The sequence below is a fragment of the Monodon monoceros genome, unplaced genomic scaffold (assembly GCF_005190385.1).
Source record: "Monodon monoceros isolate NGI ecotype Baffin Bay Population unplaced genomic scaffold, NGI_Narwhal_1 Super_Scaffold_13, whole genome shotgun sequence".
Taxonomy (NCBI): domain Eukaryota; kingdom Metazoa; phylum Chordata; class Mammalia; order Artiodactyla; family Monodontidae; genus Monodon; species Monodon monoceros.
The window spans coordinates 81,567,221-81,577,031 of record NW_021703769.1 but is presented as its reverse complement, the minus strand read 5'-3'; the positions used below and the strand labels follow the sequence as shown (position 1 = coordinate 81,577,031).

Genomic DNA, 9,811 nt, shown 5'->3' with positions numbered 1-9,811 from the left:
GGAAAGGGAGGGGGAGGGAAAGGGGGAGGGGAAAGGGAGGGGGAGGGAAAGGGGGAGGGGAAAGGGAGGGGGAGGGGGGAGACAGGAGAATGGGTCAGAGCCGGCAAGTGTCTGATAGCTTGTTTTTCTAAGAAAAAAAAAAAAAGCTTCAAAATATGTCTGCCTGTCTCAACCAGCATAGCAAGTCTCCTTAGCTTTAGGGCCAAGGTAGCCTCGCACTTTTTCCTGTCTTGTACTATTTGCTTTAACTTAAATCTCGCTTATGGCAATCTAACACCCAGTAGGAGAAAACACATAAGCAAGCATGACTTTCTGCTGGCTAAAATCTCTCCATAGGCATTTCAGACTCAGATAAATCGCTGAGAAAACCCTAGCCTGACGCCCGGTAAGACCAGAATTCTTCCTAAAAGTCTTCGGTCTCCAAACTACTTTCATCCCTCTACCTCTCGGAGGAAAAAAAACCACACCCACACATCAGTAGATGATGAGAAAGGTGTCTTTATTGGATGATTTTTTTAAAAGGCATTTTTTGTCTGCTGAGGATCTTACAGGAGTCATCAGGGCATACCCACCACCAAAAAGTCACGGATGACTGTCTTATGACCTCACTAAAACAATGGGCAAATTGCAGAAGCATTTCGGGGGAAATTAATAAATAAATTAGGGGGAGGATGCGGGGTGTCCCAGTTCCTGGGGCTTTGGAGGCCTTCCAGCTGATTCTATCTCCATAGTCTGGGCCCTTTAAGAATGTACCATTTCCTGGAATTCTAGAACAGAAGAGGTGAGAACGGGTCAGCCAGGATGGCTTGGTACTTTACAGACTTGCTATGGCCAATGAGAGTTCTGAAGAGGAAAGGGAACGAAGCAGATTGTCAGATGATGGGCATGGCCCCCTCCAAGGGCACAAAAGGAAGAAAAGGTGTCACTGCCCACCGGTCCTGACACTGCAGCATTCCATCTTCCTGCCTAATCTAACAAACATCTTTAGCTTTTCGATAGAGCTCCTTGTGTTAGAATTTGCCAACCCAGTTATTTCTCTCTGACAATGAGTGAATTCAGTATAGTGGCCCATCACAATCTGTGCTCACTCAACCTTTTGTCTGGTCAATTCAGGACAGAAATGGGAGGTTTTCTTTTTCTATTAAGTAGCTATGTATTGCATATTTAGGAAACATTTAATAGAGCGGGACTTTGAACTAACTTTTCTTTACTGAACCCTAACCTTACCCCCCCAAATTTATATTACTAAAAGATAATAGTAATAAGGTGTGGATGCTACAGACTGAAATTGAAAACTGGGTATTTGCTTTATATTTATCGGTAAGCTTTGCTTATTTGGAAGTCTTTCATGGTTAGGTTTAAATAAATCAACTTTCCCTTACCTAAGTTATTTTTCTGACCTATCTATACAAGGTGCGTTAAGTCCCATGTAGTAAGTTATAGTGGTATCATCTTGAATAGATTTTTAAAATGAGGGTCTAAAGTAGCAGTTTTACATTTTAATTTGTACCACCATAAGAACCACATGTAAGTTCTCCTGAGCTGACATGCACAAAGTAGGTGAAAATCATGTAAACAACATGACAAAATCAGATAAACATAATCCTACAGTCATGCAGTTATGCTAAAATTTGAATATAAGGCTCTGCATACAAAAGACTGCATAAATGATGGTTGATTTATTTGTTCTCTAATATTTCGGGCTACTGCCAATAAAATGTATTTGTTTAAACCCTTGAAAGCTAAGAGGCTTTCCTACTCAAGTCAGTAGACCCTTTACTATGTGACATACTTGAGAATGTCAGTCCTTCCCTTATTCAGAGAGACTCACATCCCACTGGTGGAGATTCCTTACATTATTTTCAGGGTGCATTAGGGTGTCTGGCAAATAATTGGCCAGGAAAGTAGCTAGTATCCTGGTCAGGTGAAGAGTATTTTCTGGTTCATAGACAGTGACCAGTGGGACCAACTTCTATGGTACATCCCCAGGCATCATGCCAGAGTCTTGACATACATCATTTGCATCCTCACTTTAGTTCTATTTTGCAGATGAGAAGACTGAGGCTCAGGAAGGTTAAGAAAGGGGGATTTTAACCCATATCTGTCTGATCTCGTGGCCTAAGCTCCCTGCCCCGGATGCTGCCTGCGCTAAAGTCTCTTATGCCGTGTACAGGTGTGAACGTACCATCAGCCCCAATTTTCCCGTCTCCGTCATTATCTGCAGCCGCCATCAAGGACTTGGTTTCTGACTCGGTCAGTTCTCTAGCACCACTCTCAAACTTCTGGAGGAAAAACCTACAGGATAATAAAGATTGAGGGGACTGTGTTGAAAACCCATGCACATCTCTATGCTTACCCCTTCCTCTTGAAGCAAACCGTCTGTTCCAACAGTTGCAATGATCAGTCAAGACCTTAGCAGGCAAAGGTTTCCTTCATTGTAGAGACTAACGGTGGGCATTTTGTTTTAAAACATCTTTCCAGGATTTTGTTATAAGTCCGTTTGCCCAAGAAAACCTCTAAGACTAATGAATTTTTGCACCCACAGTCTTTGGTGCCCATGTTTAGTGTTTTGCGTGGGTAGATATGTGGTCCACCGACTCATGTTCTTCCCTTTCATGAGGATCTGCTCATGGCTGGACACTGAAGGATACTTAGGAGGCTGGCCCCCACTACACCCCAGCCCCAGCTAGCAATGTTGGGGTGCCAGACGGGCTTAGGACAAAGCTTACTTCAGCTCTTCTTCATCCAGGTACCCACTCTGGTCGTTGTCTATGAAACGAAAAACGTCCTTCACCTGACTGGCTGACATCTTGGCGAGGCCCGATGTCTGGAAGAATTTTTGGGGTTCAAAAGTATCCGGGTCTGAAGAACAGAGAATGGGTTATTCTGATGCTCACTGGATTGCATTCTGTCTTTGGGCCAAAGTGCTGAAAACATAGGTTATTAAAAATACTACTTTTCATAATAGCATTGAGCTACAGGGACCGAGATTTTGAGTCAGCCAAGACTGGATGGCTTTGTGCTCTCATCTCCTTTCCCCCTTCCCAGCTTTCCCTCTCCACTTGACTTTGTCCGTCTCCCCTTCTCTCGCCTCCTCTCCTCTGTGCCTCCCCCTGCTCTTTTTACTGGCTGTGTATCCAAGATGCCAGCATCACTGGTCTAGTTGGTGGGAGAAGTGCAATCATGGGATTCAAACAGGCTACATGGCATCCACCAATTCCTTTTTTTCATATTTAGTAAGTTTCTTTCACCTTACAGAAATGTGATCGTATGTTCAGATCTCATATTTTTATCATTGTAGTTATCTAGTTAATAAGTTTTTCTCTGATCCCATGAATTTTCAGCAAAGTTCACATTTTAATTTTTGTAGCTTTTCGGGAGGTAGAGGTACGTGAGAGAAACCCACCCCTGCCTTGTTTCCACTTTACCTTGGCACTCCTGCAGGGCTGCTGCAATGTCATCAGCACTAAGGACATCTGTGATGCTCATTTTCCACCTGTTCACACAGAATAAACAAGATGTGGTGAATGGCAAGCAGAAACATGCACGTCTGGGGGGACCACAACCCCCCCCCAGGCCCACAGAAAATGCAAATTTGTTGAAAAATTTTAAAATGTGATAAGCATAGTATTGTATTAAGAGCTGGGACAGAATATCCAAATAAAAACCAAATATCAAGAAGATCCCAGTCCCCTGTGTCTCAGTGCCCTCTCCTGAATGGAGTTAAAGATGAAATTTAAAAATACAACCTGAAGAACAATTCGATTCTGTTTTCTTGTAAAAATTATAATTACATCATCGACCACTTACATAGGCATCTACAAACCATTCAGAAGTAAACCATGTTACAAATGCAATAGCATTTTAACACACCAGCCAGAGAAATGCAGTGTTGCAAATTCCATTTAGGGAAGGATAGAGCTTGGGCTGCTTGCAGACTTTATATGGAAGGGTTGCTATCTGTCCTGAAGGATGGGAATCAGAGACATCAAAAAACCCATTTACCAGAGATCAAAATCCATCCAGGTGTCAACTCCATGGGAAAAGAGAATCTGAGCACAGCATGCACCAACCTAATATGAATGCGTGTAAGAAAGAAGAGTCTGGGGTCTGGTAGGTCCACCAGCTACTCACCGTTTTAGATTTTCCTCTAAGAAGAATCAGGGAAAAGAGTTGAAAGAGCCAAAAAAAAAAAAAAAAACAGATGCGGTTTTGCTGCCTTACTGACCTACCTTATATAGGACTGAAAAAGCGATAGTAAGAACCTCTCAGATTTCCTTTTCAAGGATCAGGTGGACGTAGCTCAGATGTCTTGCTTTACTAATTAAACCTCTTTTTTTTTCTATTTATATCTCAAGGGAATGTGGGTGGGAACAGCCAATTTTCAAAAACAAACCTCAACAAGCCTTAAGGAAGGTTTGGATTCTGCAAACCAACCCTGCTGGCAAAGTGTAAAGGCACCAGAGGCCTGGTAAAGAGGAGACAGTGGTTGAAGTGAAGTAAACACATCTGGGGGTGCTCTGTAAACTGAAAAAGGCCCCCCAGATGTTAGAAGCTGCTGCCAGAGGCAGGTCTGTGGTCAGCCTCTGAAACTGTGGACACGTGAGGCCGACCTCAGTCTAGGCCTGACAGACTCGAAGTCAGTGTCACATGGATACGAAGGACTTGTCCAGCCCAGGGGATGGCACTGGTTAGATGACTTTCCAAAAAAGTCTTGACTTTGGTTTTTCTCAACTATGTCTTTTTTTTTTTATTATTAAAGTACGGTTGACTTACAATGTTGTGTTAATTTCTGCTGAACAGCAAAGTGACTCAGTTATACACATACATACATTCTTTTTAAAAATATTCTTTTCCATCATGGTTTATCATAGGATACTGAATCTAGTTCTCTGTGCCATACGGTAGGACCTCGTTGGTTATCCATTCTACGTATAAAAGCTTACATCTGCTCATCCCAACCTCCCACTCCATCCCTCCCCCTGCCCCCTCCCCCTTGGCAACCATAAGTCTGTTCTCTATGTCCGTGATCCTGTTTCTGTTTTGTGGATAGGTTCATTTGTGTCATATTTTAGATTCCACATATAAATGATATCGTATGGTATTTGTCTTTCTCTTTCTGACTTCACTTAGTATGATAATCTCTAGTTGCATCCATGTTGCTCTCAGCTATATCTTAAATTGCACACACTAAAAAGGCAAAAAGGAGGAAAACAACCAACCATTCCCAACCCCATAGGTAAAATTTGCAGAAAATATATGAGGCCAGGACTTGGGACCTCATGATTTGTTTTTGTTGGTTTGTTTGTTTGTTTGTTTTTACTTTCAGCAAACATATATAGAGTCTCTGTGGCCATCACTGTGCTAGACTCTTTTTTTAAATTTGTGGTAAAAAAACACATAACATAAAATTTACCATCTTACCCATTTTTAAGTGTACACACCATATAGTAGCGTTAACTACATGTACATGGTTGGACAACAAATCTCTAGAACTTTTTCATCTGACAAAACCGATCTCTATACCCATTGAACAAGAAATCCCCATTTCCCCTCCCCGAGCCCCTGGCGACCACCATGCTACTTTCTGTCTCTAAGAGTTAGACTACTTTAGATGCCCCTTAGAAGTGGAATCGCGCAGTATTTGTCTTTCTGTGACTGGTTTCTTTCACTTAGCAAAATGCCCTCAATCTTCATCCGTGTGGTAGCATATGACAGGATTTCCTTCTTTTTTTGAGGCTGAATTCAAGTTTTTTAAAAGTCAAAACTGATCCCATGTTGCAAACAGAATTATTCAGTGATTTTTTTAGAGAAGGGCCTCAGATTCTTCCCCGGCGGGTACAACCTGGATAGCCATCTTCAGTTTGATCCCAGATATATTTCCCTACCCCCATCCCTGCTCTGTACTTTTGCTAGTGTCATCAGTGAAAAGTTTCTCTCAGGAACATCTACAGCATTATTTTTGCATTTTATAAGGTTTTTATTTTTATTTTTTATTGAAATATAGTTGACTTACAATGTTGTGTTAGTTTCAGGTATATAGCAAAGTGATTCAGTTTATATATATATATATATATATATATATATATATATTCTTTTTCAGATTCTTTTCCCTTATAGATTATTATAAAATATTGAGTATAGTTACCTGTGCTATACAGTAGGTCCTTGTTGGTTATCTATTTCATATATAGTATTGTGTATATGTTAATCCCAAATGCCTAACTTATCCCTCCCCCCCTTTCCCCTTTGGTAACCATAAGTTGGTTTTCTATGTCCCTACAGCATTTCTTAAATTACCAAACCTCAGGTCAGCACCATTTCTGTCTTGCCCACATGATGTTGCCCCAACGCCTAGCACATGCCTGACCTAGTTAGGTACTCGGAAATTATTTGATGAATAGATATATAAAAACAGCAAAAAAGAACTTGAAAACAAGATTACCAGCCAGCATCCACTTGCCCAGCCTTTAAAAAAGCAGTTTCTGAAAATAAGTCTCAAGAAATTAGGTTGCTGACATTAAGTTGCCATAGAAACTGGCCGAGTCCTTTCTTTCTGTGGAAAGGTTTACAACTGTCCACAGAGATAAAGACATTTTAAAAAATCTGCTCATTTAAATGAAAACAGTATATGGGTTAAACCAAGACACTTTAGATTTTCATGCTGTTTTTCTGATAGAAACTAAAGATAACAGAGACCCAGTAAACATGATGTCTGAATCAACAGTGTAACCAGGATTCTGACTTGAATTCCACCGTGTGCAATCTGGGGGTCAAAATGTTGACTCACACAGAAGGACAAACAGTCTGTGATTTCACTAATGTGAGGTCCCTGGAGGAGTCAAAATCATGGAGACAGAAAGTAGAAGGTGGGGGCCGGGGGGTGGGGTGGGGAGGGGGAGGGGGAGTTAGTGTTTAATGAGGACAGAGATTCCATTTGGGAGGATGAAAAAGTTCTGGAGATGATGGTGGTGATGGTTGCACAACAGTGTGAGTGTACTTAAAGCCACAGAACTGTACACTTAAAATGGTTAAAATGGTAATGTTTATGTTATGAGTATTTTACTGCAATAAAAAATGTTGATTCAGTAATCTTCCTTATTTTGGCCACCAATTCACAACTGCTCGGGGGAAAGAGTAGAAAGAAGCTTTAGAGGTAGAAGACCTTAATTTGAGCCCAGATCTGTCCTTTATTAGTTGTGTAACTCTGGGTCCCAATTTCCTCTTGTGGGAAATAGGAGTAATTCAAGTGTCTGCTCCGTCAAGTTCCCTGCGTTCTTTTGAGGATCAAAGGACCAAGTGCAGGTCTGCAAGTGTTCAGAGAGGTCTCAGAGTCCCCTGTTGAATCCCACCCCTGTCCTGGGATTGCAAGAGTATTTCATTTGTGTATGCATTCCACTCGGTTGGTAGGGACTTCCCAGAGTGGAAGGAATGGATGCCTGGGTCAACTAGCAATGTCTACAGTGGGGAAGCCCAGCAGCAGGGAGCAGGGAACTTGGCGAGTCTGGTCAGGCTGTGTATTTGGACTTTGCTACTGCCAAGGGCCCTGGACTCTGAGATCACACTTCTGTCTCAGATATTTGATGCTGTCCCCAGTCACCTGTTTCAATCCAAATCCCTGGTGTGCCTCTTAATCTTGCAGACTTCCTCTACTCTGAGCCCACACACCTGCTGATTGTGTAGCTCTGTGATGTCATCTTTCTAGCCATACTGGCCTGACCCATCTCCTGACCCACTGGCCTGTCCGAGATGTCATCACTCCTTATGCCCAATCCCAGCTGCCTTGCTGGTGACTAATTTCCCAGAAGTGTCTGAGGCTTTTTCAGTGTTTATGACGCTGTAGATAAAAGCACAGCTGACCTATTTCCATACTCTCTCAATGGATGTCACCTCCTAACATTTCTCAACTTCATCTTCTCTCCATGCCCCACTGTCACCACCCTAGTCCAAGCCACCATCATCTCTTTGGGGAATAATTGCAGTGAACTCCTAACTGGCTAAGCCTCATCCACTTGGGTTCCCCTTCCAACCTAACTGGGTGGACCTTTCTAAAAACCCACCTGTGTTAGTTTCCTAGGGCTGCTGTAACAGACTGAGTGACTTAAAATCTGTTGTCTCAAGTTCTGGAGGCCAGAAGCCCAAATCAAGGTGACAGCAGAGCCATGCTCCCTCTGAAAGGCTCTATGGGAGGATCCGTCCCTGCCTCTTCCAGCTTCTGGTTTTGCTGGCAGTGCTCAGCATTCCTTGGCTTGTAGCTGCATCACTACAATCTCTGCCTCTATCATCACATGGCCATCTTCTCCCTTTGTGCCCTCTTCTTAGAGGGACACCAGTCATAATGGATTGTGTTCACCCTACTTTAGTATGACCTCATCTTAACTAATTATATCTGCAATGACCTTATTTCTAAATAAGGTCACATTTTGGGGCATGGGGATTAGGACTTCAGCATATCTTTTTTGCGGGGAGGGGACACGATTCAACCTATAACTTCAAGCACATGGCTCCCCATCCCTCTCTCCCGCCAAACCACAAGTCCTTCACTGGGTTCCACTTGCTTTTGAAATAAAGACAGAAGTCCTTCCCATGGCCTTGACGGCCCTGCCTGATCTGTCCCCTGAGGACTTCTCCAGCCTCATCTCACACTGTCTCCCACTTCAGTCCCTCGAGTTACCTTTCTGCCATCCATGGCCTCTTTGTACTGTTGACTTTGCCTGAAAACTCTTCTCCTTCTTCTCGCCATAGATGTCTCATGCACAGCCTTTATATCTCTGCTCAAGCGTCACTTCTTCCAGGAAGCCTTCCTTGACTCCCAGACCAGGTCAGACCCCCCACTTCACAGGCAGTTGAACCACCATGCTTCTCTCTTATAGCAAAATCACAGCTGCACGGTCCCACTTGCTGTGATTGCTTGAATAGTGTCTCTCTGCCCACTGGCCAGTAAGACGCATGAGGGCACGGGCAGGGGCTGTGTTTGTTCAACTCTGTTTCCCCATGTGGACACAAACAAAGACCAACCAAATGAGAACATGCAAGGGCTATTTCTTCAGAGCATCCTGAGGCAAGGGAGTCGATCACCATCACTTGTGTTTGGCAGAGCCCCGAAGGCAGGCAGAGGAGAAGGAAAGCTTTATTTTATTTTATTTTTTATAAATTTATTTATTTATTTATTTATTTTTGGCTGCGTTGGGCCTTGGTTGCTGCACGCGGGCTTTCTCTAGTTGCAGCGAGCAGGGGCTGCTCTTTGTTGCGGTGCGCGGGCTTCTCATTGTGGTGGCTTCTCTTGTTGCGGAGCATGGGTTCTAGGTGCGAGGGCTTCAGTAGTTGTGGCGCGCGGGCTCAGTAGTTGTGGCTCTCAGGCTCTAGAGCGCAGGCTCAGTAGTTGTGGCGCACGGGCTTAGTTGCTCCGCGGCATGTGGGATCTTCCCGGACCAGGGCTCGAACCCATGTCCCCTCCATTGGCAGGCGGATTCTTAATCACCGCGCCACCAGGGAAGCCCAGGAAAGCTTTATAGTGGAAAACAAGGAAGGCTCAGATATGCTCTGGTAGGAGGCTGTCAGCGGGGAAGCCGGAGGCAGGCTAGTAGAAGCTGGACACCCTATGTGAGTATGTCAGGGAGTGTATTTGGCTTTCTCTGATTGGTCCTACGTTGGAAGCAGGAACAAAAATGAGGGGAGCTGTCAGTTATTAGTCACGTCCCCATTGTTTTGGGCTGACAGTCACACGGGTTAGTCTGGCTTCCTGGATTACTTGCTGGAGACAATGTTCTGACTTCCTACACCTCTGACTTATGGGCTGGTTTCCTGGGTG

The 9,811-nt window shown here is 43.7% G+C and overlaps 1 protein-coding gene across 1 annotated transcript; it reads right to left on the bottom strand.

The window, feature by feature from the left end:
* Window positions 1–741: 741 nt before the first annotated feature.
* On the bottom strand, window positions 742–4,759 carry LOC114894550 (oncomodulin). The gene is made up of 4 exons (XM_029221342.1): window positions 3,429–4,759; window positions 2,730–2,862; window positions 2,186–2,295; window positions 742–767 (listed from the first exon to the last, which is right to left on the bottom strand). Exons 1-4 carry the CDS (start codon window positions 3,487–3,489, stop codon window positions 742–744), a joined length of 330 nt encoding a protein of 109 aa, XP_029077175.1. The 5' UTR covers window positions 3,490–4,759.
* Window positions 4,760–9,811: the final 5,052 nt, after the last annotated feature.

Excerpts from the sequence above, each read along its gene's own strand:
- LOC114894550 (XM_029221342.1), bottom strand. The coding sequence starts at position 3,489 with ATGAGCATCACAGATGTCCTTAGTGCTGATGACATTGCAGCAGCCCTG. Across the intron at positions 2,863-3,428 it reads AGCCCTGCAGGAGTGCCAAG|ACCCGGATACTTTTGAACCC; the intron begins GTAAAGTGGAAA and ends TCTGTTCTTCAG. Across the intron at positions 768-2,185 it reads CGGGAAAATTGGGGCTGATG|AATTCCAGGAAATGGTACAT; the intron begins GTACGTTCACAC and ends CTTCTGTTCTAG.